The sequence below is a fragment of the Hirundo rustica genome, chromosome 5 (genome assembly GCF_015227805.2).
Source record: "Hirundo rustica isolate bHirRus1 chromosome 5, bHirRus1.pri.v3, whole genome shotgun sequence".
Lineage (NCBI taxonomy): Eukaryota > Metazoa > Chordata > Aves > Passeriformes > Hirundinidae > Hirundo > Hirundo rustica.
In genome coordinates, this window is record NC_053454.1 from 53,712,667 (window position 1) to 53,739,151 (window position 26,485).

General features: G+C 41.4%; 1 protein-coding gene across 3 annotated transcripts in view; it reads left to right on the forward strand.

Moving 5' to 3' along the window:
- Positions 1 to 26,485, forward strand: part of FAM13A (family with sequence similarity 13 member A) — a 146,261-nt gene that overhangs the window by 54,433 nt on the left and 65,343 nt on the right. For all 3 annotated transcript variants that reach the window (XM_040064094.1, XM_040064093.2, XM_040064095.2), the window contains exon 6: positions 19,566 to 19,738. In XM_040064094.1, coding sequence (XP_039920028.1) covers positions 19,566 to 19,738 — 173 coding nt within the window. The remainder of the gene's footprint in view (positions 1 to 19,565; positions 19,739 to 26,485) is intronic.

Below are 26,485 nucleotides of genomic sequence, written 5' to 3' on the forward strand. Positions count from 1 at the left end.
ATGTGCACTGAGGAGGCACAGGAACACCTTAATCCCAGTTAGATTTCTTCTTTCAAATATTGCTTAGTCATTGGGAAAGACAAATTGTGCCAGGTAAAAGGGATTTCTTAGCTTGCTTTCTCAGTGGATCATAATTCAGAAAATAAGGCAGCTGGAAATCTCTGCAAATTGCATTCCAGTCCCTGCTTTGTTCCCAGGGCTGTAAAGCCTCCTCTTGTTCATTGCTCAGGCATTCTGTAATGTTATAATTAAAAATTATGGGAAGTGTTTCTTTGGAAACATCTACATTTTTTTAAAAAAGTACAATTTTAACAAAAAAGAAAATTTGTCTTAGAATAGTTTCTATTTCAGTGGGAAATTGAACTGTCAGGTTCAGACACCTTGTCTGAAAGGATTTTGTTCCACCGATTAGAGTGATACCCAGATAATCAACCAGTTTGGTGGCCAGCAGGTGGAAGTATAACATGTGCTTTCTTCAGAAATATATCTATATTTGGAAATGCCTTATAATATCCCATAAAGGATTATGGGATAATTTTTGAAGTTTTGAAATAAACTGGAGTTTGTTGGAGTTTACAGGTCTCATTTGCAGTCAGCTATTACTGCAAACCTTGATCTAAGCTTTGCTTCAGTTTCCTTAATCAGTAAGAGTCTCAGTCTGTTGATCAATGGTAGTTAGAGAGAAATGGGTGGAGTGGGTTGAGTGTTCTGATTAGGTGTTTACTCCATGGTCATGTTGTCAGGATCATAAATACCTGGTTTTTATTAGGCAGTGTTGTGTGTAAGCAGCTGATTTTCTGATAGTACGTCTGCACAATTGTGCATTTTCACATTATAAGCGTCAGGGGTTCCTAAAACAACATTGCTTATGTTTTGCTTTGGAACAGAATTCCTAGTGTGAATCCATATGATCCTGATAGATTTTTGTGTTACTAAACTGAGTGATAACTTATGTAAGGAACGATTAGTCAATCTTGAGTTGCAGTACTGCCAATTTTGTAATCTGGAAGAAACAGGCCTACAAAGCCTATGGTAACAGCAGAAATAATAATTTTGAACAAGGACCTTTAATATACAAAGGTCTTGAATTGCTGTTTGGACTGCAGCTGCATGCAGTCCTATGTTGTAGCGCTAGCCAGTTGTGTATTGCTACAGCACCTTGGAACAACAGTCATTAGGCTTCTCTAATGATCAAAGATTGGCAGTGAAGATTTTTATTTAGTTCAAGTGGCAAGGGAAATTTGGGCAGGCAAACTGTTATGAGACTCACTCTTGGGAGGTTTCTAGAATTATTCCTTCCACTGGCTTGAGGTGAAACATGTCACCTTCAATAGCATGGTTTACAGCTCAGTATTGTCTTCAGATAAAACATGAAATCTATTACCTAGTCATTCAGGGTTACAAGATCTCTTTTCTCCCTGTTGTATTTTCACCCTTTTCCTCCAATGCCTTCTTGACGTAGCACTTCTAGTTACAAGAACCAGTCAGCTCAGAGCACGTAAATATTTGCACTGGCACACAAACACTGGCATTATGAGAATGTAATGCTGTTCCTGGTTTGATCACATGTTTGGGACAGGAATGCAAAAGGCTTTTCCCATTCCTCTTCTTCTGGGTGGTAGAATGCATCCCCTGTTCACTTGATGCAGAAGAAAAAGCAAGTACATCTGGAAAATTATTATAACATTAAAATAATATTAACATATTATAGCATTTAAATGGAATTGGAAGTTAATCTTCCAAAGTCAAGTAAATACATGTGCAATTTTGTCATTGTGAGTATATTGTAGGTGCATTCTGATGATCTCAGAACAGGCAGGTTTCAGTCCCTGAAGGGCTGCATAAATTGGTTTCTTGCTGATTTTTGCAAAAACAGTTTAAAAAGAACTCTTATTTTAGATGCAGTCACCTTCCTGCATCTTCATCCTGTTTGTTTCCAGTCTTCTAGCCAGAGCTGCCACTTCAGTGGGGAGGATAAGTTGACAGAGTATTTTTTTGCAGTTTAAATGGCGGCACAAGCTCAATGCACGGCATTGTGCAAGCCTGCTCTGAGATTTCTGACATGCAGGCAACCCCCTGGTGCAGGCGTGGCTGCACCTCTTGGTGCTTGGGGTGTGCAAAGTGTGCAGTGCCCATCCCAGCCAGGCAAGACCCCTAAGTGCATTTTTTTGTCAAGGAGAGTGCATCAGCTAACTTAGCTTAAAGTGGAACACTTGCTCCTTCCCATTGACCACTGAGCAGATTATTCATACTGAGCTAGGATTTGAGCCTTTTGCCCCTGAGGTAAGGTAAGATTGTCACAAAGTTCTCGGTCTTGGATTGACTGGTCCCTCTGCAGCTAGGTTTAAAGCTCCACCTCTGTAAAAACTGTTGGAGTGCTTCTGTAACAAGAACTGCATCACACCTCCACTGAAAGCCACAATGTTTCAGCTGATTTCCCCCCATGAGCAAAGCTGATTCTTGACTTATAAATGCTTCTTTCCCTTCCTCAGCTATAGCACGACAAGATCTGGGAGAAGCTTCTGAGAACCCACCAACTCCACAACTAATGGGCTCCCTCTGAATAAATCCCCTTCCCTGTCACCTCAGGGTTACACATTCTGCAGACACAGGAGCAGCTCCTCATTTACGTCAGGAAAAATAGCATCCGTTTCTAATCCATGTTACACTGCCCTGGCTAAGCCTGCAGGGTCGAGATAGTTTCCTTTATTCTTCTTTCATGTCTGGGACCATTTTAGCATCGTGTTAATGGTCAGCTTTCAGTACTGGATTAATTCTTTCCCATCAGGAGACAGCAGGAGCAGATTGTTGGAAATCCTTTCCGAAGATCTGAACAAACATTTCCATTTTGTGCAGTGTCCCCTTATTTGGACAAGTCATGCCAGTTTGCTCCTGTGTGGACTAAGGAGCCCCCAAGAGTAGGGGTGGGTTCTCATGAGGGATGTGCAGATGGGTGGAAAGTGCACGGGGAGAAGGAGCACCTGTGGAAGTCTGTCTCTGTTTTTTTGTTTAGTATTTCTTCAGCTAGAATTTGCTTTGCAGTTGTCCACCAGCGAGCAGATGGGCATGTTTATAGTAAGGGTGTATAGTGATTCAGCCAGAATGACATTTTAATATGTGAGCTGACGGGAAATGAGCAATATGAGATTTGTAGGGGAAAGTTTATAAGCCTCCAAACCCTTCACCTATAGGAAATTCAGTCTGGAGTGAGGAGGATGGTTATGTTTAGGCTGTGATTCAGAAAGGCAAGTAAAAAAACCCTGAACAATTCCTTGTGTAATTCTGAAATGGCTTTCCAGTGCTTCTAGCTCTGCTGGCTTTGACAACCCTGTGTATGTATTATTAAACTGGAATGTTTCTGCTCTTGAAATTCACTGAAGCATTTACAGGATTATAAATCTGTCACTAATGGTATTACTAAATGCAGTCCTGAATATTTACACAAATACGCTAATGCTAAGCTCTGTAATAAATTATTATGCTGATACTTCTTTCACTAGAATTTCACCATCCATATTTTAATTTTAACACATTATGGGAAGAAATTTGCCAAGATTCAGGACATATAAAGGAAAGACAAGCACATAACAAATGTATCTTTCTCTCCTGCTGTCTATACTTCTAGTATACTGTTAATTGTTTGAATAAGCTGACAAATAATTGAGGCGCTTAGGAATTCTGCTTTTGCTCTCACAGTTTTTTCTTGAAACAAATACTCATTGTCCCTGGTAATTTCACGTAGCTAAAATGTAGGGAAAATAAGATCTATATGTGTGTCCTGGTCTGTACTTGCACTTGTTTTATTTGAAATGTTTTTCATTCATTGTCTGTTACTGATTTGGGTTTATTTGAGGGTTTTGTTGTTTTTTGTTGGTTTTGTTGTGTGGGTTTTGGTGATTTGTTTTCTTGGAGGGGTATGGCACTGTGATTTAACACTTGGGAACAGTCCATCTCAGGCAGTACATCATCATCATCTTTCAAAAGGGGGGCATCAAAGTCAGCACCAAGAAACAGGGTACAGTAAAATAAGCATGTGAGCATCTGCAGTAGCTAGCTGTTTCTGAGCATCCTTGCTATACCTGTGGGGGAAAAAGGAGATTACCAAGAAAGTGAAAATTTTTCAGCTAAAACAAATCTCTTAGTTCCTCCTGTTTAGATTCCTCAGTGTTTGTTCTGCTTCTCCTTAATTAGTCATTCAGTTAATCAGGTTACACAAAATGGTCAGCATTATCCCCTCTGTATTTCTATAAATCAGCGGTCAGTGTTGTCATTGTGACAAGGACACATTGCAGGCAGTCAGAACGGATCCAAAATAAAGAAGTGTAAGAGACTTTTCTGTCTATGGCATTTAATTCTTGCTGGCCTCTGCCATTAGCTTCATCTGGAAAACTCTGAAGATGGGAGCTTCAGAAGGAGCCAGCAGTAAATGAATTTCTTTTCCCATATTAAGAGCAGTGAAATGCTCATTGACTTCAGTAGAAATTCTATGGGTCTTTAGAAACCCCTCCTGTGAGTACTGTGAAGATCACAGTTTGTCCAGAAGGTGATTGGTACACCCTGCTCTGCCTGGAGTACTTCCAGTGCCCCAAAGCTCGTTGTCATAAACTGGGCACAGGGCAGTCTGAGAGCAACAGGAGCATGTGACGCACGGGACATGAGGGGCCAGATGCTCCCAAAGTCTGGTCTCTAGAAAATCTGATGTATCCAGGGGATCCCAGCAGCACTTGACCTTAATTGCCAGCAGTGAGCATCTCAGTTTCAGTGTTAAGAAATGGTTCTGTTCTTTGTGCACTGAGAACCTTACACAAGTAACTAGAACAATATAAAGACATTTAAGACTCCCTAATTTACTGCAGATCAGGTATTTCTTTTGAAAGTAGCATTGCATGAATTCCATGTGTGAAAATTTTTTTTCCTTGTGAATGTTTTGATTTTTAGGTCTGAAAATACAATTTAGCTTTTTCAAGACTGAGTTTAGGCAACTGTAACGTGAGATGCAGATCTGGAGAGCCTGGATTTTTCCCATATCTCCGCCACAGCTCTCTTTTAGATCATCCTTTTTCCATTTATGAATAATATTACAGTAAAAAGATAAATCAGATTCCAGTTTTCAAAACTGAAAGGTAGAATAAAATGTTCCCCTGAACTGATCTGAGCTGTCTTGTTACTGGACACATCTGCGCACATACAGACAGAGTTAGGTAAAGCCAGCAAGAGAGAAGTCTTCTTTTGCTACTTTGTAAATGTTTAATTTGGGTTACTTTTGATTTTAAGTTCTGCTGCAGGCTTCTTATGGGGTGTGGTCATTGACACCTTATTCCCCTGCCAGTTTATATGTGATGGTGTGCTGATTTAGGCTGGGGTAGAGTTAATGTTCTTCCTAGTAGCTAGTATGGGGCTGTATTTTGGATTTGTGCTGGAGACAGTGTTGATAACACAGGGATGGTTTAGTTGCAGATTGTGGGGGTGGGCATGGAAGATGAAAATTTTCCCTCAGTGAAGTCTTTGTAACCTTTTACAAATTCTGGAATTGTGTTTGATCCTGGCACTAGCAGTTTAACTTTTTGTAGCATTCAGTCCTTCTGCGTGGCTGGAGACACATTTTACTCTTTCTCCTGGAAAATACCGTGATATTCCACAGATGGAGCTGGTAGCATTGAGGTGCACCGTGGGGTTTGTTACTATGTTTGTCATTTCCTTTCACGTATTGCCGTCTTCTCTAAAAATAATGTGTTTCCACATCTCTCTCCTGCTTACGTATCACAGCTCATGACCTTTGTACGTGTTTTATGGCAATGAGTGCAGTAGATTAAGGTTGTCCTGATGTGAAACAGAGTAGCTTTTAGCTGTTTATTAAGAGATACGGTCTCAGGTAAAAGGTCATATATAGAAATAGTCTTGGGAGAACAAAAGGAAATGAAAGTTGAACTGGAAAGGGTGTTAGTTTTATATTGAAAATCAGTGATGTGTTTCTTTTGCAAACACTGATATTCTCCTTTTATTCACTTCTATCTGAAACATCTTGGCTGAACTGTGGTTATTGAAGTACAGTGTAAGTGATGGCAAGGCAGAACAGCAGACAGGAAGAAACTGACCCAGCTTAGCATTTATATGCTAATAGCAACCAAGGCAAAAAACTCACCTATAAATACTAGGTGTTTCAATGTTTGTTACCTGTTTTGTTTAGTATGATTTACTGACATTGTTCCCCCTAATAACAATGATGTTTTCATCACCTTCTGGATACAAAATAGAAGGGATGCCTAATACATTGTGAAGGGATTTTTTTTTTTTTTAGTTACTGTTCATGTTAAATAATTTTTTGTGTTTTTCCTGAAGGTATCTGTGCCACTAAATGACAACTCTGTGAACTGATAACTGAAGAAAAATCAGTTATTCCATTCAGTTAACATTCATGAAAATACCTGTTACCATGCAAATTAGAAAATGCCTTTGAAAATCTCCATACCATTGGCCACACAATTTTAGTCTTAGAAATACAGATTATTTGATACCTGGCATGTTTTTTGGAGCCTTAATCAGCCATGAGCTATTTTGCACAGTCACAGAGGGGAAGACGTTCCATATTGTCTTCATTTTGTGAGTAAGAAGAGCAGTGCTGTAACTGCTTTGGCACCCTTGACAGCCTGCTGCGTGTCACACCTGCCCCGCTGTGCACCAGGGAACTTAGTACAGAGGGTGGTGTATTTGCCAAGCATCAAATAAAGGGAGATCCAGGAGCTCTTAAATCCACTGTTCCTTTTGCACTGCTCCATGCGCAGCACTGCTGTAGCCCTGGGGAAGTTCACAGGTGTGACCCTGGTGACACCTGCCTGAGGCAAAAGCTGCGCTGCAGCGTTATGTGGAGGGAAGCAGAATATTCCCTCCTTTGTGCTGTACAGCTGCTGACCCAGTAAAGAGTCAGCTGTTACAGTCTGTCCTCATGCAATCAGCTAATGCATCATTCCTGCAGTCATTTGCAGCACGGAATTCACTGAATAATCCTCTTAGTGTCGGCTCATCATACATAAGAGTGACTGTGCTGGCTCACACCAGGGATCTGTCTAACCCAGTGTGCTGCTTCCAGCACTGCCCATAAGGAGATGTCAAGGGAGGAGAAGGATAGGGCAGCAAGGTGTTTCCTCCATTTTTTTCTACCAGTTCATGGCTATTCTCGGAAGTTTTCCTGCTCTTGGTAGGGTTTTTGTATTTAGTGATGTCCAGAGTAATTGTCTTGTGTCTCTCTTGCACGTGTGTAAGCTTTTTGCTTCCAACATATCATCTGTAAAAGTGTGCCACAGATTGCTTCCTCTCACGTGAAGGACTGACTCCTTTTGTTTGTTACACACGTGGCTTTCACTAGTGTCATTTGAAGGACACATGATTTTGATTTTTTTTTTTTTTTTTTTTTTTTTTTTTTTTTTTTTTTTTTTTTTAAACTGGAGGACATAGTGAGCAGTCCAGCAGAACATCTCCAGCACCCATGACCCCTACAAGCTACCATGGTGGTTGGGAGTTTTCTTCCTGACGAAGAATTACCACTGGCATTTGCAGCCCTAATCACTGTGCTGACAACAATTATTTTTTCTGTCAAAGCCCCTGCACAGAGTCAGTGAGCAATTCCATATAATAGCTTTTCTCTTTTGGGGCACAAGGCCAAACACTTTGATGAAGTAAATTGGATGACATTTTGGTGAAGGCAGAATGGCACATTCTTTATTGCAGAAGGGACTCTGACCCCTTGTTTCTGTAAAAAAAAAAAAAAAAAAAAGCTAGTCTGTGCTTTAATTAAGAAAAAGTTTCACATTGATAAAAGTTCAAGTTTATTTTAATTGCAATGGTCTTATAAGTATTAAAAGCTAAAAATTAGATCTGGTGCTTTCTAGAAGCATTTAAAACTTGAACTGAGAAACCCACAGCCCAGTTTCCTCTGATGAGGCAGTGTGTGAGACCAGAAACAGATTAATTACTGAATCAAGCAGGAAAGAGAGGATGAGCACAGCATTAATGAGATTTTTCCAGAGATAACTGGGAATATTATGTTATCAATAAATAAGTTTATTGTTGTCATTAAAATACAGCACAATATATAACCACTGGTTTTAGTGCTTATTTTTTTCCTTAATTCCTTCCTTAAGCAGTCATAATCAGTTGCATTTAAAGTCTTATGTTAGTGTGGTAGCATGCTACAAATACAAAAGACTATAAATAGACTGCACAGGTCAGTATCTCCGTGACTGCAGTTGACTGAGGCTGAAACATAGCAATTTTTGAGCCCATTTGACATTTTGTTGAAAAGGATAAAAGTGAGGGTAGTATTTTCTTCTGTTTTGAACTTTGCTTCCAAGATAGATAGGTAGCAGTGTAAGATACGAGTATGCTGTATGAATCCCTCTTACTTAATAATGGCAATGGATAAGGGAACCAGTACAGTCTGTTATTATAGTGTGAGGTTAGGAGAACCTGCCTACATCTGCCACATTTGCAGATGTAGGAAATGACTAAAAGCTTTGCTTTGTTCCGATAGACTTCTGACTGCACAATTTGCCTATAAATATTGCCTGTCATAGTTAGGACATCAAATGTTCTCTGGTTTTCCCTGTGATCTTGTCAATTCTTGCATGAAAATCATTACAGAAAATTAGTTCAAAACCTGGGTTTGCCAGTGTCCTGTACAGAAGCCGATGATTTATTTTGGCCCAAGAACTCTTGATAGAAAATTTCTCTTATTAACTGCGGTGGGACTTGATGCCATCGTGAGCAGGTACTCTAGTTTGAGCAGGTTTTGGGGAGTAGGAGATGGAGAGATGATTGCTGGCAGCTGTTGACAGTAAGCAGGGCTTGGGTAACTTTCCAGGTGTAAACAGTTAATGCTGGTTGTTGAGTACACACAGTTGAACAAAACAAGTTTGTTTTGTATCCAGTCTGCCGCACTGGAGATTTTTTCTTCACATGAGAATGGAAAGTATGCAATTGCTGACACACCATACTTCTTAGAGCATTCACTGGAGATTTGTAATGTTCTAGAAGAGTGGTGCTCAGGTAGTACTTCTCCATGCTAGTCATTTTGTGGCTCCAAGTTCATTTATCCCAGTTGTACAGGAGCCGTGTCGTGGGTTATAAGGGAAATCAGGCTTTAAAGCACAACAGATTTCATCCCGATGTTTCATGAATCTCACAAGCAATGCTAAAGAGGAGTAAATAGAAATCTCAAAGAATTCTCAAGCTTCAGTAATTCAAAGATGCCCTGAAATGCATAAAGGTAGTTATGTAATAATGTTATTTTTTTAATGCAAGTACAAAGGTTGGTGTAATTGCTTACCTCTTTAACAGAAGTGCAGACAGACAAGTGCTCTTTTAAGTCCTTGCGAGTGTGACCTGACTAAATGTTGTTGGTTTTACTACTCTGTGTGGAATGCAAGTGCCTGACTTTAAATACCTACATTTAAAAAATTACAATTTAGGCTTACTGAATCCCAGTACCAAAGAGTGTTCTGAGAGAATCAGATATCTGAACATGTACAGCTATTTAATCTACGCTAGTAAAGTTAGGAATCAGTTTAACTGTGGTCAAAAATATCTTAATTGACTTGACTTTTTGATCTGTAAGTTCACAGGATATTTAGAAAAACAAAATATATTCCAAAATATGCTTAGTTAATGAGGTGCAACATGTTATTGGAAATGAGAATGTTCTTTCTACTTTCTGGATTTTAAAGGGTAAAATCAAACATTCTGCCAGTCCTTCACAAGATAATATGCAAGAACAAAACAGTTGACAGCAGTGGGTTCTCAGCTTAAACTGTGTTTGAGATTCTGGGTTTTTTTTGTTTGTAACTTTTCCAAGTAGCCTAGGAACTTGGGCAGCCTGAAAATACGACTGTTAGGCCTGCCTGATATTCCTAGTAGGTTTTGACTTTCAACTTGCATCTTTCATGTTAATGGTGGTGAGTTTTTCCCCTTGTCCTAATTAACATAAAGATGTGCTGTACAGTTAGAAAAAACCCCCAGTTTGTAGGAGGAGTGGTATAATCTTATAGTAATGTTTGCCTTGTAAAAACCAGCATGAATTGTAGGACAGTAGGAAAGGGACAGGACATTTGCAAGTGTTGGAATAAACTGTAAATAAGATCTTTTCTTAGGGAATCAGAAAAATATATTTGTGTGCATTCTGCCCAGTGCAATTAAAACCTCTTGCCAGAGCCTGCATTTAGCAGAACTTTTGGAGGTTAATGTTTAATAAGTTATTAGCTAGTACTGTTTGCTGTGTTCCCAGTATATGGATTTCCTGCTCCCTTGGAAGTATTAGTTTGTGGAAATGAAATGCATTTCTATACTGAAATACATGAATCTACATCTGCTGTTACAGGATCCATGATGGAGCAGTTAATAGTGTGCTATCAGAGGTTTTTCTGCTTTTAGTTCATGAACTTCTCCGTCTCACTTCTCATCTCTGTTCTACATAATAAAAGCAATTATTGTACTGCATGATTCCTGAAATCTCTGACTATTGCATGCTCACGTAATAGTATTCAGTCAGTGGCAAGCCTGATCCTATATTAACTGCAGGAACATTGATTTCTAACTTTTGCTATCAGGTGACAGAAGAATCTTATCTAACACCCTTCACTTGATTCACTTGAGTAGTTTATCTGCGATGACTTGTACTTATAACTAGAGGTGTAGTTGTAATGAAGGTACAATGCCATAAAAATGGGAGATGCAAAACATCTATGAGATCACCTTGAAGGTTCTTGTAGAGTACAGATTGTATTTTTAACTCCTTTCCTAGTTCAGAGGTGAATGAACCAAGAGCAGGATTATTCCTGTCTGTTTGTTGCTGGATTGTTATGTGGTATAGTGGAATTTCTAGTGGAGTCTCAGCTTATCTGTATTACCCAGTGTTGATTCAGAGGGCCATAAAAATGAGCTTGGGCATGTTTAGTGCCAGTTTATTGGTATGAGAGTGCCGCTCCACCTCTGTTCAAAATTCCTAAGACCTGAACCTGCTTTTATTACAGAGTTTGTAAATAGCATTCCTTATTGCTAAGAAGGAAAAGGAATTGAAGAGTGGAAGCTGAAGTCAGCCTTTACAGTTGTCTTTTCAGGTGTTCAGGTTCCCTGGCTAATGAGTTGGCCATATGGTAATGAAGGGTGGGAGAAATACAGAGGTAAAACTAATCAGTTTTTCCTTGAAGGATCTGCCTGCACTTTATGGGATGTAGCAGTGTTCAGGCAGTGCCAACAGTGTCTTTTAGGCAGAAAATTCTTTCATTACTGTGTAATTCATTGTCATGCTGTGAACAGGAGAAGCACCATACATGGAGAAAGACAGGTTTCTGAACAGCTTGTTTTAAACTTTTCAACCTACTTACATGGGCTTCAGTGGAACAGCTCTGAATTTTGGCACAGCGTCACGTTTTTCTAATGAAGAAATCCTTTGGCAAACACTTACTTGTTTACACCTCAAACAGTTGGCCAGCAGGAAGGATGAAGGAATGTAATGGGCACTGTACTGACTTACCTTTGTTCTCTGGCTTTTGATGGACTCATTAACATTTGCCCTTTAACAGCACAGCAGAGAGCTACAGAGTATTTGCTTTAGGATTCTTTCACGGGAGGTCACATTTATTTTAAGAATATACTGAAATACCAAATAATCCCCATTGTAACTGCAATAACTTACCATAATTTTTCTTACTCTCACTATTGTTCTGAATGGGCAGGTGAATACAGACGTGAGCAGAAAGTCTGCCCTGTGGGAAGCTGAGGGCAGGAGTTGTCACCATAGTCAGCCTCCTAAGTTCATTCCTGCATTTCTCCTGTGATTGTGATCATCTGGCCATATTTGTGCTTCTTACTCTCATCATGCTTCACCTATTCAAGCTAAGAGAATCCAAAGTGGATAAAAGGCAGAAGTTACTGCAAGAGGAGCAGTGTCCCAGCAGTGTAGTCAGAACTCTAGGATTTGGATGAGAATAATCCATTCCAGTGTCCTTGTGGGATGCATTCAGGGTTGTGACCACGGCTGGATATTTATGTTTCTCAAGAGGCCATAAGGTTTGTTGCTGCACAGAGATGATAAGACAGTGGGCTGTCGTATCTCTCCAGTGTGAAGTCATGCATGCTTGTTTTGCTTTTAAGGTTTTCTTTCTATTTCATCCACCAGCAAGTCCTCAACTTGCCTTTTGCTAAGATTCCTGGGACCCCTGATTTGCAAAGTCCACATCAGTCCCACTCTTTCCTCTCCGCCTGGATAAAGCTCTCTTCAGTTCCTAACATTGCCTGCTCTACGTTTCCTTTGGCAAACAGATGCCAGGCAGCAGTCGGCAATCGCTGGGAGCTGGTTGTGTCTTCTGGCTCGGGGCCCGTACATCTTGTTGCTTTTTGGCCTACATCCCATGCAGGCTGCACACTTGCAGCATTTTGACAGCTGCCTGGAGAGCTGCACAGGGCAGGAGGATGAAGGGATTCGCTTAAGCAAATCCTGACCTCCCGCAGAATAAGGGCCTTAAGGTGTTGCTGGTATGCTTCAACAACCTCCTGTTGTGTGTGTGCCATGGAGAGTCAGAGGTTAAGATAATCTTACTCCGGGGTTGATTTCTTAATTTTGAATGTTTTTAGGACAGGATAACTTTGGGTTCAGGTTACATCTTTCTGAAGCGTACAGTTTTAATATTCAGCCTTCATGGAAAATTTGGAGTTTGTTCACTGAATCTGCTTTTATTTATAAGAGACATGATTTTGACCTTGAGAGTTTACTGAAACAAAATTACGGGATTCACAGCCAGTGACAAGTAAACTACCTCTGGAGCTAGAAATGCCGTATCTGCGTAGCTGTGCTTGAGTTTCATAGCTTTCTGAGAACATTTGCTAGCTCCTTACCTCTGGCATCGAGCAGTTTTAGCAAACTGTGTGCTTACTTTCAAGCATTTAAGTGGTTCTGCTGTTCACTGTGGCTTCGGTCAAATATGGGAGACTGTGATGTTGTTTCCTGAGCTCTGTCAGGTTTGGTGCCATGACCACTGCCCTGGGGGAGCCTGTTCCAGTGCCCAGCCACCCTCTGGGTGATGAACATTTTCCTGATACCCAACCTAAACCTCCCCTGACACAACTTCAAGTCATTCCTTCAAGTCCTATCACTGTTACCACAGAGAAGGGATCAGTGTCTGACCCTCCTCTTCTCCTCATGAGAAGTTGTAACTGCGGTGAGGTCTCCCCTCAGTCTCCTCTCCAGGCTCAAAGAGACCAAGTGATCTCAGTGACTCCTCATATGGCTTCCCCTTAATAGCCTTCACCATCTTTGTTGCCCTCCTTTGGATACTGGTAGTTTAATCCCTTCCTTACACTGTGGCACCCAGAACTGCCACCAGAACTTGAGGTGAGGCCGCCCCAGTGCAGAGCAGAGCGGGACAATCCCTCCCTTGCCGGGCTGGCCATGCTGTCCCTGATGACCCCCAGGACACGAGTGGCCCTCCTGGCTGCCAGGGCACTGCTGACCCATGTTCAGCTTGCCAGGGACTGGAACCCCCAGGTCCCTTTCCACGGTGCTGCCTTCCAGCATCTCATTCCCCAGACTGTACATCCTGGGTTGTCCCATCCCAGGCACAGAATCCAGCCCTTTCCCTTATTGCACTGCACATGGGTGGTGATTGCCCAGTCCTCTGATTTGTTGAGGTCTCTCTGCAGGTTCCTCTGCAGAGGAAGTCAATAGCTCCTCCCAATTTAGTGTCCTCTACAAGCTTAGTACCTCTAAAATCCTGTATCCAAGTCATTCATGAGGATGTTGAAGAGCACAGAGCCTAAGATTGGGCCCTGTGAAACTCCACTGGTGAAAGGTCACCAGTCTGATGTCACCCCAGTCACTGTAACCCTTTGTGCCCAACCCATGAGCCAGTTGCTCACCCATCCCATGATGTGTTTATCCAGCTGTGAGCTGGACATTTTGCCCAGGATACTGTGAGAGACAGTTTTGAAAGCTTTACTGAAATCCAAAGGATTCCCTGGATCAACTGGATGGGTTACCTTGTCATAAAAGGAAATTAAGTTGGACAAGCAGAACTGGGATGTGGTTTAAAGGAAGATAATACTCATCTCTTTGATTCCAAAGAGTCTTGTTCTCATTAAGACACCTGAATTTGCATAAAACAGAATTTCATTGAACTTTAAAGTTTCATGCACTTTAGGGTTGCATCAAATTTATAACTTGGATATGTGAGAAGAGCAGAGTGCAGAGGAGGTGTTTTAGTCATCCAATGCCTAAAAATACAAGTAGATTAAGAGAAATCCAAATTTGGCAGTGGCAGCTGCACATATTGTAAAGATGACCACATTTATCGTGACTTTATGGCTTCAGTGTGGCTGTTAATCAAGGAAGGATTTCAGGCTTAGTTTTGAGAGTGGAAGAGAGTTGGTAACCGAATTATTTTTCAAGTATGTGCCAACTCTGCTAAACCTGGAACGCTTACAGAGCTATTGATCTTTGTCTCCCAGTGTCAGTAATTTGAGATGATGAGGCATCTCTAATTTGAGAAGAGCCTCACAACTGTAATATGCCTATGTGGTTTTAAAATCAGTGTTGTAGGTGGTAGGTGGAGTGATGAGTCAAGGTGGGTTTTAGTGACATTTTTACATTTCGTTACTTTCTGAACAGTATCTATGTTTTGGGGAAGCATTTGGGCACAAGCCCATTGTAAGTAAGACAGCAGCCCTACTAAAGACAGCTGTTCTGAAGGACACCACTTGTCACCACTCTCGACTAGGACACTGAGCCCTCGACCTCTCCTCTGTGCATGCAACCATCCAGACAATCCTCATCCACTGAACAGTGCATCCATCAAGTCTATGTCTCTGCAATTTGGAGATAAGGATGTGGTGGGGGCTGTGTCAAAGGCCTTGTAAAGTCCAGCAGATAACATCTACAGTTCTTCCCTTGCTTTTAGCTCTACTATTACAGGAAAAAAAATGGCAGAATAATTCAGGTTTGTTTAAATTATGTTGTTCCACAGTCTCTCTGACTTCTCTGTCCCTACTGGTGTAGTCCACATAGCATTCAAACCGTGACTTTGGCACTTGCTTCCTCACACACAGAAATTCTGTGCTGTGGCCAGCAACGTGATCACATCCTCAGTAGGAGAATAGGAACAGAAAGTGAGAGAATAATGTAAGAATTGTGAGATGAATGTAACTGAAAAATCTCACTGCATATTTATCCCTGCCTTTGAAAGCCCTTTGGACCTGAAAGATATCTGGTACTCAAAGCTGCAGGAGATTTATCCTGTCTAGATTTGTCCCAGAAGTCCTTTACTGCAATAAAATGGTGATGGAGCTGGTGTTGCGTGAGAACTGGCTGCAGTATGAAATTTTGGAGAACAACACAAGTACAGCATAAATACTTGGTCTGTTCCCTGAATGACTTGAAGGGATCTGCTGTCTCAGCAGGAATTTCCACCAGATTCCCTGGAGCAATTCAGGGTGACCTAAACCCTCTGGCAAAATCTGTGTCTCCAGACAAGGCCTGGTGTAATTGTTGTTGTCATTATCATTACCTTTGGCAGAGAGCTGTAAACTCTGTGTATGAGTGGAGTGAGTGGAATATATTTGTTCAAGAGGTATCAGTGGCCAAATACCAAGTGTGGGTGACTTTGGCTGGTGGCTCATTCCCTGGTCATTTGACTGGGCAGAACTGGTTGAATCAGGTTGATTAGCTGTCAGACGTGAGTTACAGTTGGCTAATTCTGTCTTGAAGGACCCTTTCTCAGTCCTTCATGAAGCAGAGGTAATGCTGATGAGTGGATAGATTGACCTTAAAGCTTTGTGCTGATAGCTAGCCAAATTGAGACTAGAGTGAAAAAGAAACTAGCATTCCGTATTTCCATGCATTGCTCAGCCATGCCTGTGTTTTGTCAAAGAAATGGACTTTTTCTATTCCATGGGATATTTGTATTGACATAGACAACTTGTAAGTTGAAAAAGCATTAGGGTGACAAAGTATGAAGCCTTTTAAGAGGTAATATGGACCTCTTTGCTTTGGTGGAGAACTGTAAGAAATGCATTTGTGTATTAAGAAAAATTTTGAGGGCGGTTTCTCTTGTCTGGAAGAGTACTGTGTTATACACCTTTAAAGAAAAGAATGTACTGTGTGTGCTTTAAATACCTGGTGGGGATTTTTTGAGGATTATCTTGTAGAAATATCTTTATTATCCTTTCAATGATGACATTTAAATATAAATGCACAGCTAGTTTCTTCGAAAAGACCTGCATTTAAATTTCATAATTACCTAAATCAAATGGGTATGAATTGCCCAATTATTTGGGCATGTTCATGCATAGCTTGAGATATTGGAAATTTTTCATTTTCCTGCTTGAGAGCATGAGTGAGGTACACAGAGAGGCAGGATGACCCATGCTAAGGATCTGTCTTTAAACCATGTTGATTCATATGCACAGAGCTCTCCAGACTCACCTGGAGCAGCTTGCGTTCTTCAAGAACAGAGAAGGATTAGTCACCATACCATTTTAGATCTTTAGAATATGTCTGTATGATGATGTCAATATGCATCTTTGATCTTTGGACCTAGGAGCTTCTGTCACCTTACAGGGAGATCCAACATCCCTATGATGCAGCCAGTCAGTTACAAGGAATCTTGATAGTGGTATTGTGTGATGATGTCAGCTTGTCTGGTCAGCTTGTCTGGTCAGCTTGTGCCTCCAGGTGAAAGGTTTTCTTGCACTTTCTTCAACACCCATCATGATGCATGTTTATAGTGGTCATAAAACTGACTAGTTTCTACAACTGCAAACAGAGTTCCTTGAATCTGAACTTTGAGACAAAACTCAGCCAAATGCAGGATGTATGGTGTAATATTTCCTTGTAGTTTTCTGTTCTTTGGTGTTTTTATTATCCTTTCTTGTCCCTTTGATTGTCAGTAGCACCTGATGCTATTTTGCTTGTATTTGGCTGAGAATGAAGTTGTACTTTAAATTATGGAGTAGCAGACTTCAGCAGAGTCCATGCTTTCAGTGGTTACAGACTGTAGCTGTGCTGTAACAGCCCACAACATACCTGCTTCAGGCTGAGTCTCATCTTCGTCAAATGCAATTTGAGGCTGAGCTTCACCAGAGAAAACTCTCAGGAAACAAAAATCAGAATATTTTTTCTAGCAGCCAAAGCCTACTCTCTAGGGTTGCCCTTGGATTTATTGGTGTGAAGCTTTGTATGTATTTACAAAGATTTATAGATGGGTGTTTGTTTAGTGGTTAGATTTTGCTGGGGACAAAATACTTCTTTGACAGATACCACACCACATCAGGCATCTCAGTATGCAGCAGATCACATGTTCTTGAGCTGGGCTTGTTTAGCCAGGAGAAAAAGAGGCTGAGGGGTGACTTTATTGCTCTCCACATGTACTTGAAAGGAGGTCGTGTCCAGTTGGGTTCTGGTCTCTTCTTCGGTGCCTCCAGATGCCAGGCCCTGCTGCCTCCTGTTGTGATTCTCTCCTGTAACATTGCCATTGTGTAGCTCTCTGTCTCTCCTCCTCCCCACAGACATGGTTTTCCCCTTTGAAATCACAGCACTGCTGCTGCTTTGTACCAGCTGAGAGGCGCTGCCTGGTGTCCATGTGCTGCGTGCCCAGTTCCCATGGTGCCAAAAGCAGACACCGCTGCAGGTGTTGGGCTAACAGAGTGCTGCTGGAACCAGCAGGGGTCCAAAGGTCAGATCCTGACTTCGGGTAAAATGCCCATTGACGTCAGCAAAGTCAGGATCTTACTCAGAGCAAGCAGCCCAGAGGCTGAAACTGGGGACCTGTCTCAATATTTCTCTCTGATTTCCCTTTCCACTGATACATATTTCATTTTTCATTTCATTTTCTACAAAGCTCAGTAAGAAGCAGCCTTCAGTCCCATGAAACTTTTCAACACGCACAAAGCATTTGAAAGCAGCTGTGAGTGAAACCAAGTGCTAGAAACAGAAGTAAATTAAATTTTACAAAGGAAAAAAAAAAACACCTTAGGGTAATCCAGGTATGAAAAGGAGTTCAGAAATTCTGATTTACTGTCCAGCAGATTTATAACAACTACAGCAGGCAGCAGAACTGAGAAACCAATGGGTAATTAAAATTTTAGGAGGCACCAGCATTATTTCTTTAGAGAAAAAAATGTTACAGAAGAGGCTGTGAACATGTGCATAGGTATAGTCAGTATAGTGCACTTGAATTTTCAAAAGGTTTTAATGGGATTGTCAGTGGTCTCTAAAGAAGCAAACACATCTTGTGATCAGAAGGAAAGACTTTTTATGGATTAATAACTAGAAAGCAGTAAAAAGATATGATTGGTTTATTGGTGGAGAAAGATTTTCTGAGAAATCCCTTAAGGATCTTTGCTGCAATCTGTGCTATTTAACTGCTTCCATAATGACCTAGAAAATACTCAGTGTACTGCTAATAGAAAAGTATTTAAGGTAGGAAAAACTAAAAGCTGTCTAAAAGGATTTTCAGAAGGCTTCTAATTTATTCTTTATTGGGTGAAAAACTGATTAGTTGAGCTTCCATCACTATGTGCTAACTATATCCACCAAGCTCCACAGAGTATATAAATGTGTATACTGATGAGCTCCAAATTAAGTAATCGTGAAAGCAAATTAAAAGTTAGATTTTCATGAGAAGCCACCACTAAATCTGCTTTCATATATAATGCCACATGCCATCCTGACTACATTTTAGAAAGGACTTCATAGTAGGTGAAAAGGTGTAGAGAAAAGCAGCAAAAAAAGATCAAACACATGACTTCTGTAAAATGAGAGGCTATATAAACTCATATTTTTCTGTCTGATTAGAGACCACTGCTGGAATAGTATAAAGTCAAGATCGGAATGGGGAAGGTGATTAAGGAACAGTTACTGGCAAATTCTCATAGTTCAAAACCAAGGGAAAGATTATGTCACCTTACCTAAAATAGAAGAACTTTTTAATCAATTTTAATCAATGTGTAACAATGTTGTGAAACTTCCAGCCTTCGGATCTTGCAAAGGCTAAAACCAGAAGTGAGCACAAGAGAAAACTGAACGTAATCACAAAGGTTATGTTCAATGTTTGCTGTTAAAATGAGGGGCAGGCCTCCGAACTTGCTCTTCTCCCCTAAGCATTCTTAGGGCATGTGTTGATATCAATTGTCGTTAAAAAGGGTGGGAAGGGGGTTGAGAAGAGCTATAATAATTGCTGTTAGTATCTGCTTCTCCAGCAGTGTCAAGAAGCAAATTCAGTGGAAACTTTTTTAGTCTGCCTGCTGTGATACAGAAAATAAGTATTTATTTCACTTACCTTTCTTTTCTTAATTTTTTTTCTTGCCCCTGCTCTTTCAGTAGACACGCCTGTATTTTTCTTTAAATAGCCTTTATCGAGCTGCGTGTTTGATTTATGTGTATTTTGTAATACTGTTTTGCACCTTGTCACCTTTGCTGTTTGTACACCGGTACAGAATGTCTTTCAGTTACAGATTATCTGAAAAGTGCTGTTCTGGCCATTCTTCCTTTCACATTTCAGTTTTCTTTCTCCTTGCTCCTGTAGATGACCAAACCCCCAACGGAACAATCCAGCCAAATGGGTCTATTGCCACAACCCATCCAGTCCGATGGAATACCTCCAGTCAGCCTCCGATTAACGGACGGCGGTTCACGTGGGAAGGAGACGGACTTAGCAGATGAAATCTCCTTCATTAACAATGATGTGTTTTTCTCCAGGTTAGTGTTCTTTTTTTGTCTTTGTGTTTGTCTGTTTTGTACCTGCACCTCTGGCTCTGGGCATTTTGAACACTTAAACAGGATACCTGGGGTGTGAGATAAATTGGTGTGCCTTTTCCTGTTGAATCCACGCCCTCCAAAGCCAGCTGTACGCCTTGCTTCAAGCATATGAAGGAGTGCAGGCGGACAGGCCTGATCTACAGTCAGGCAATAGAAATTACACCAAGCACAAGATGCAACAAAAATGTGCCTCTTTTGAGTAATCAAGTGTATTTGATCTGCCCATTTTAAGTCTTAACAGATGGCTGACTTTATTCTCACTCTTAAGTCCAAAAAGGAAGGGGCTTTTGAAGGGTTTTCTCTTTCTGGCAAGACTGGTGCTACTGTTAGTACTACTCCATTCAGACAAGAATGGAAGTGTATGTGTAGACTATCTGTACAAGTATCTTTCTGAATTTATCTATGAGAATCTATCAGTTTAAAGCATCTATAAAAATATTTATCTAAAGGAGTATTTTGAATTTTGATTCTTGGCAGATTGTCTGGTAGGTGAACAGGTGATGGGCGTTTTGCTGTCTTGCAAAGTCCTTCGCTGCACATCAGGCTGAACCAGGATCTTTTCATTACTCTCAGGATATTGAATTGAGTCTGCAGTTCTCTCTCCTCTTGTGTCTAGTGCAGCCCATGAGGGATTCATGTTACTCTGGGAAACAGTGTGCAGTGTGCTACCAAAATGTGGAATTGGCCTGATGTGGGAAACAGTGCTGTTCACGTCATGAAACAGAACACTGCAGCATCCCAGCATACCAACCAGGAACACAAAGCAGGGGCAGTGCTGCCAGACACGTAACTGAGTGACTTCACTGTGTAAGCAGGAGATGTGTGCTATTCTCAGCACCAGTGCAGACAGACAGCACTCAGTTTATGAGACAAGCTAGCAAATTATGCACTAACACCAGATTTTGATTCATAGTAATGGTGCTAAAGCGTAGATATTGAATTTGGTTTCCAGCCCTTGGCAGGCACACATGCTCTTTAACTCTTAGCTATGTTAGCTGTGTGTTTCACTCTCCCCAAGCTTCCCCAAAAATTCCTGCATCCAGAACACATCAAGTTTGTTTACGTGGCATCGTCAATCCAGCTGCTTTTGACTGAGTTGAGTTAGAAATCAATGATCAGAGCAGGTCAGCTGCCAGAATTGGAGAAGGCAATACAATTCTAGCAGTTAGACAAGGCCAGGCAGGTGGAGCTGTGGCAGAAATTCCAGCCTCTTGTGTTGATATACTGTAGCCTGGCAGAGAAAGTGCCTGTACCCTGCTGTGTGTTCCAAGGTGTAAAGGGAAATGAAGTGCCCAAGGGTTCAAATAAAGAACTGCCAGGTGTCATGTCTGGGAAGGTGTGTGTGACTGATGTACTTCATGAGGTACCCCAACAAACTGCCTTTCTTTTAGGAGGACAGTCCCCAGATAATGTAATTATTTGCTGTAGGGAATCCTGCTTTCCTGTCAATGTGTAATTGCTTAGAAGAGTACTTTTGAAGTATGGGACAGTTGGGCCAGTGCTGGCACAGGACATTAAGCACTAAATGAAATGTTTTTATAACTAGGCAGAAGCCTGATCTTCATGCTCAGGCCTTGGGTTGAAAGATATCTGCATCTCTGATTTTATCTGGGAAATTAATTAACTGTAGAAATTAATTATCTTGTAATCCCATTTTGTTCCAGAATGCCCTAGTTTTCTGTTCTGTCACACTTCTGTACATATTTGCCTAATTGTGTTGAATATCTGTGCTGCTGTTTGCTTCTGATCCTTTTCTGTCAGTGATCTACTGCTGCTGCTGAAGTAGGGCTAGGTAGTGTTTGCTGTTTTCTTCCCAGCTTCAGGCTGGCAGGTTGTTGTTCAGGATGGGATGGAGAAAAGGCCCTGGACCAGTGAAAGAGCAGAGAGAGGTATCTAACAGACCTAGCATGCTTGCAGGACAGCTGTCTGTGCAGCGGGCACAAACCTTGGTTCCCTGGCATCAGTGTAGTCCTCTGATATATCAGGAGTGGTTTTAAACATGCTTTTGGCAGCCTTGTTCCGCTCCCATGTAATTTAAGCCCACAATGAAGTATTACCTGGTGTCATATCAGTGCAAGGTTATTATTAGGAGTTTTCACCTTTTTCAGCAGAAGGACTCTGGCATCTGACCTAGATTTACAAAGTGCAAACACACTGCTAGTCTTGTTGGGGGTGTTTTGTGTCACAAGGTACCAACAGTTCTAAAATAAATGTTATCATTAGTTATATGTAATTTCCAGATAAGTTCTAGTGAAACTGCTGTATCTGCTCAGCTGTGATACGATCTTTGTTAGAAAAGAATAGAGGTTGTTCTTGGCAGTGATAATCATTTGCTGTTTCATGAAAACACCTGTGGTTTGTTCCCTTTCCACGCTCAGATACCATGATATGGATGGATTAGAAGAGGATGAAGGCCTACAGAGAACAGTAGATGCAGAATTCCACCTTTAGCAGCTTCACAAGTGTAACAGTGAAGAAGTAACCACACACCCTAAGCCCCTAAGGCTCTCTCCAGCAAGGATTACAATCTTTAATAAATTTAATAAATTTTTTTTTTGACACTAGAGTGTTCAGGGAGAAACTAAAAGACTTCTGGTTGATTAGTGGTTTTTAATACTATTTAAAATGCCTCTTAATATGTCTCTTCATACAGTTGTCCTTAAAATGAAGATCCACATATTAAGTAGCAACTACAGTTGTGGCTATGTCTTCTATAATGACTCACCATTTTTTTAAAATACTGAAAGTCATGTTATGCCTCCTTGCAGGTATGATATTCCTCATTGCAGGAATTTTTTGAAGGTGCTGCTGTCATCTGAAATACGCAATATATAAGTTGCAGTCAAAACATTGCAGAGCATAAAATCTGTAGCACCTTCTGTTCACAACACTTATCTTAAGAAAATATTATATGTTCTTTTTTTTTTTTTAACAAAAAAGGTGGATTAACTCCGTGTACCTGCAGTCCCCACTAGCACATAATATATGTGTTGTTTTGAAAATTGCCTCATTATTACAGCTGTATGCCAAGGGCAAACTGCTAATTATGCAGCAGCAGAAAAGCATACCTGTAATGCAGCTCTTGAGTAAATCCAAAAACAGTGGAGAGAGAAAGGAAGAAAGTATGGAAGGGGCAGGAGAGGAGAGGCTGGACCCCTGAAAAGAAGATTGTAGTCTTTAGGCAGTATGCAGCCTCTCACTTACTTCTGTGAGTCTCATCTCATTTTTGCAAGAGTTCCTGTGCAGGACTTCTGGGCAGCCAAACCTCCGGAGCCTGGGAACCACACGCGTCCTTTGTCTTTACCTGGATGAGAGCCACAAGGTACACGCTGCAGACTCAGGAGCTGGGGGAAGCGACAACTTTTGGACTGGAGAGTGGGCTGGAGGGAATGGGCCACCCTGGGGCCTTACCACACCTTCAGTGAGAGGGGTCTGGGGTGGGCTTGCAGCTCTGTGAAGCTGAGGGTCCCTGTTTGGGTCCCTCTTTTCTTTCTCTGTCTGGAAGGAAAGAGTCTGTTCAAAGCTCCGGTTCATACATAGCTGAAGTAGGCATTGGTGTGATTTTGAATATGTTTAGAGGTACTGAAACTTCAAATAACTGCTTCAAATAATAGATTCGAATGGCTTTTATTTCAGGGTTAGATATATTAAGATTTACATGGATACAAAGGTAGGAGGGCCTCTTGCAAGTGGTTCTCTCGTCTTTCATGCTAAATTTATATACAAGCAAAGAGAAGGGAGAGCCTTCAGGAAGGTGGGAAAGTGCTTCCTGCAGTCAAAATGTGAAGCAGGGGATTGAGGATGAGCATAAATGTCTCTCCTGATGCTGGCTCAGAGGTGCATGCAGTCTGCAGACTTTGGTTGACACTATGCTGGATCTTTTGTCCAGGAAAGGGCACTGAAATACACTTTGCTGTTGTACATGCCTATTCTAGCACTTGCTGGAGCTGCATCTCTTTGCACTCCTGGGACTGTTTTGAAGAGGGGTTCCTCAGTGGGAGAGCATCCTGGTGTTTGTGGTGCTGTTAGGCTCTGTGCATGGAAATACCAAAGGGGTGCAGCTGAGCGCCCTTCCTTGCCTCACAGTGGCTGTGTGCTGGGGAGTGAGTGCCGTGTGTGGCAGCCAAACTTCATGAAGAACACTGTGCAGCTCCTTAGAGCCACAGCTTAGAGCAGCCACAGCAGTTGTTCAGTAAGCCAGCTTTCTGTAGCCACGTCTTTGTGTGCCAGAGATCACAAATTCCTGTTTGTGACTGCCGTCACAGCTGCAATGAGATTTGCCGGCACAGATATGCTGTGCTGGCTTTCTAACACGTGCACGTTCTCAAAGAGAATGTTTGTTTACATCAACCTTTTGTTCACAAAAAATCCTGATATCTGGCTTGTGTCCTGAAAATAAAGGGACCACATGCCAAGTAACATGGTAGCATCCCTAAAACAAAGGGTTGGTTAACGTACTCTGCCATGCCTTCTTTATAATGACACTGTGTATTTTCACTGCTAGCTATTGAGGTATGAAAACATACATATATTTGTACACTGAGAAGCTTGTGCTTACTATAAACACCCTGCTTGTTGTCTTTCCTTTTAGCAGCTGTGGTCTAAAACCGAGGCAAGCCAAAACTTATCATTATTCTCTGGCATGTGATAAGAATTGGCCTGTTCTTGCCAGAACAAATCAAACAGGGGGGCTAGTGTAGTTTGCTTAGCTGACTATTTTTGTTTAGGTTTGGGGTTTTTTTGTTTTTGAAGTCTGTCGTGCCAGTACATTCAGTCCCCATCAAAAGTAATAATTTGCCTTACCACTGAGGAGCCTTGCTGCCAGGTTTACATAAGGGATTGCAGCCAGGCAGCAGGCGGAGCTGCCCTCCAACAGCCATGGATTCTTCAAGAAAACGATTCAGGAAAGAGGTAAAGGTCTGGAACGTTGGTAGGGAGGTGGTAAACACGGTTGCCTTCTGCATCATTCAGTATGCAGCAGCCTCTGGCAGGCCCTGTTCTGAGCCCTCAGAGAGAACATTTTATGTAAAGTGTTGTTGCTTTTTGCCACTTTCTCTCTTTAGGTTGAGTTAGTTTTTCCAAGCTGACTCATTTAACTTTGCAAGTACATTTGTCTCCACCCTCCTATGCAATCAATTCCCTTCTTTCTTGCATTGTGGGATGCTGGCAGCAGGAGCTGCCTTACATAAGGAGTTGTTAAGAAAAGCATTTAGTTTTCTAAAAACACAGCCACAAATACATGTGATTTCTGTGTCTCCCCAAGGCAGGTGACGGTGAATCGCAAATCAGGGTGTGGTCTGATCTTTTCCTGGGTTCTTCTACCTTGTCTATAGCCCAGATGTAATAAGAGTGACAGACACATGTAATTATGTAGATTTTTTCCATGCAAGTCACCTGGGTGGATTTCAGTGTAATTTTCCAAGCATTTGACCTTTCTCTTCCACCCTGTACAGGTTACTCCTTTAAATTAGGCTTTGTCCATCATGCTATTCTAACTTTCCTTTATAATGCTAGCCATTTTATCTTTGTCTCTCTTCGTAAGATTTACGTGGTGACAAATTGTGGGATGGAGAATAGTTTGGATCTGATTCTCTGACCTGTGCCACAGAAGTGGAGGTTCATCTTCTAAGCAAGAAGAATCATATATGAAGCAAATATCTGGTGACTATTCAAGGTAAAAGGCACATATGCACTTTTATTGTCATAGTGTGCATATGGAAACAAAAGTTCTTCTTTCAGCCCATGAGCCAAGTATATTAACTTTTCCTGTTTCCTGGGACAGCATCCAGCAGCCTTAGAAATCAGAAAGGGACTACAGTAAATTCACAGTAATTGAGTAACAAAGCTGGAAAAAAATTACTCCTTTGCTGTACCTCAAGGCATTGCTCTCTCAGCTAGAAGGATTCTTTATTTTGTTATCTGCTTTTGCTGTGAGGAGGAAGTCCCTACATCTCATGAAGCCGATGGCTTTCTGATACCAACTGGATCACAAAATAGATTTGCTGAGGAAATAAAGGACAAACATCTGTATGATTCTTAAGTAATTTTTAACTAAAAGGATACGTGACCTCTTATTGGAGAACACACAGTGAATAATAAGTTTAAGCTAACCGTGGAAATCTTTGTGCTTTTAATATTCGTGTATATATAAACTAAGACACCATCACTAACCCATGTTTCAAGCAAGTAGGGAAGAAGCAAAGCCTCTGCACTGTGACTTGACTTATTTTTACTTGAATAAATAAGTAGTTCCCTCTCCTGCAACTTCCTTAGGCTGTCGGCTGAAGTGCCTGTCCGTTGTTCAGATGGGGAGGTTCAGCACAGAGCGCTTTGTTTTCGTTAGCTTTGCAGAGCCAGCAGTTTTCTGCCACCTGAGGCTGTGAGGTATTCCTTCCCTGTGGCTCTCCAGAGGGGACCTGGCCCTGTGTCCTGCAGGCAGTCCCCACAGGAAGATCATCAGGCAGAGGTCACTGGGTTCTCAGTCAGGTTCGTTTGCTGCTGCAATTTCCCGGTGCAGCTGGGAGAGCTGCGCGCTAGGACGTTGTGTTCAGCACGTTGCAGCGTAGGCTGCTGGGTTCAGCTGTGACTTCCTGTGACACACATGTATATTTTTATTCAAAGTGGTCAGCTGGCTGTCTAATAAGAAGAGGCTGAGTGTGGCACGGCAGAGTTGTCACTCTCTGCTCC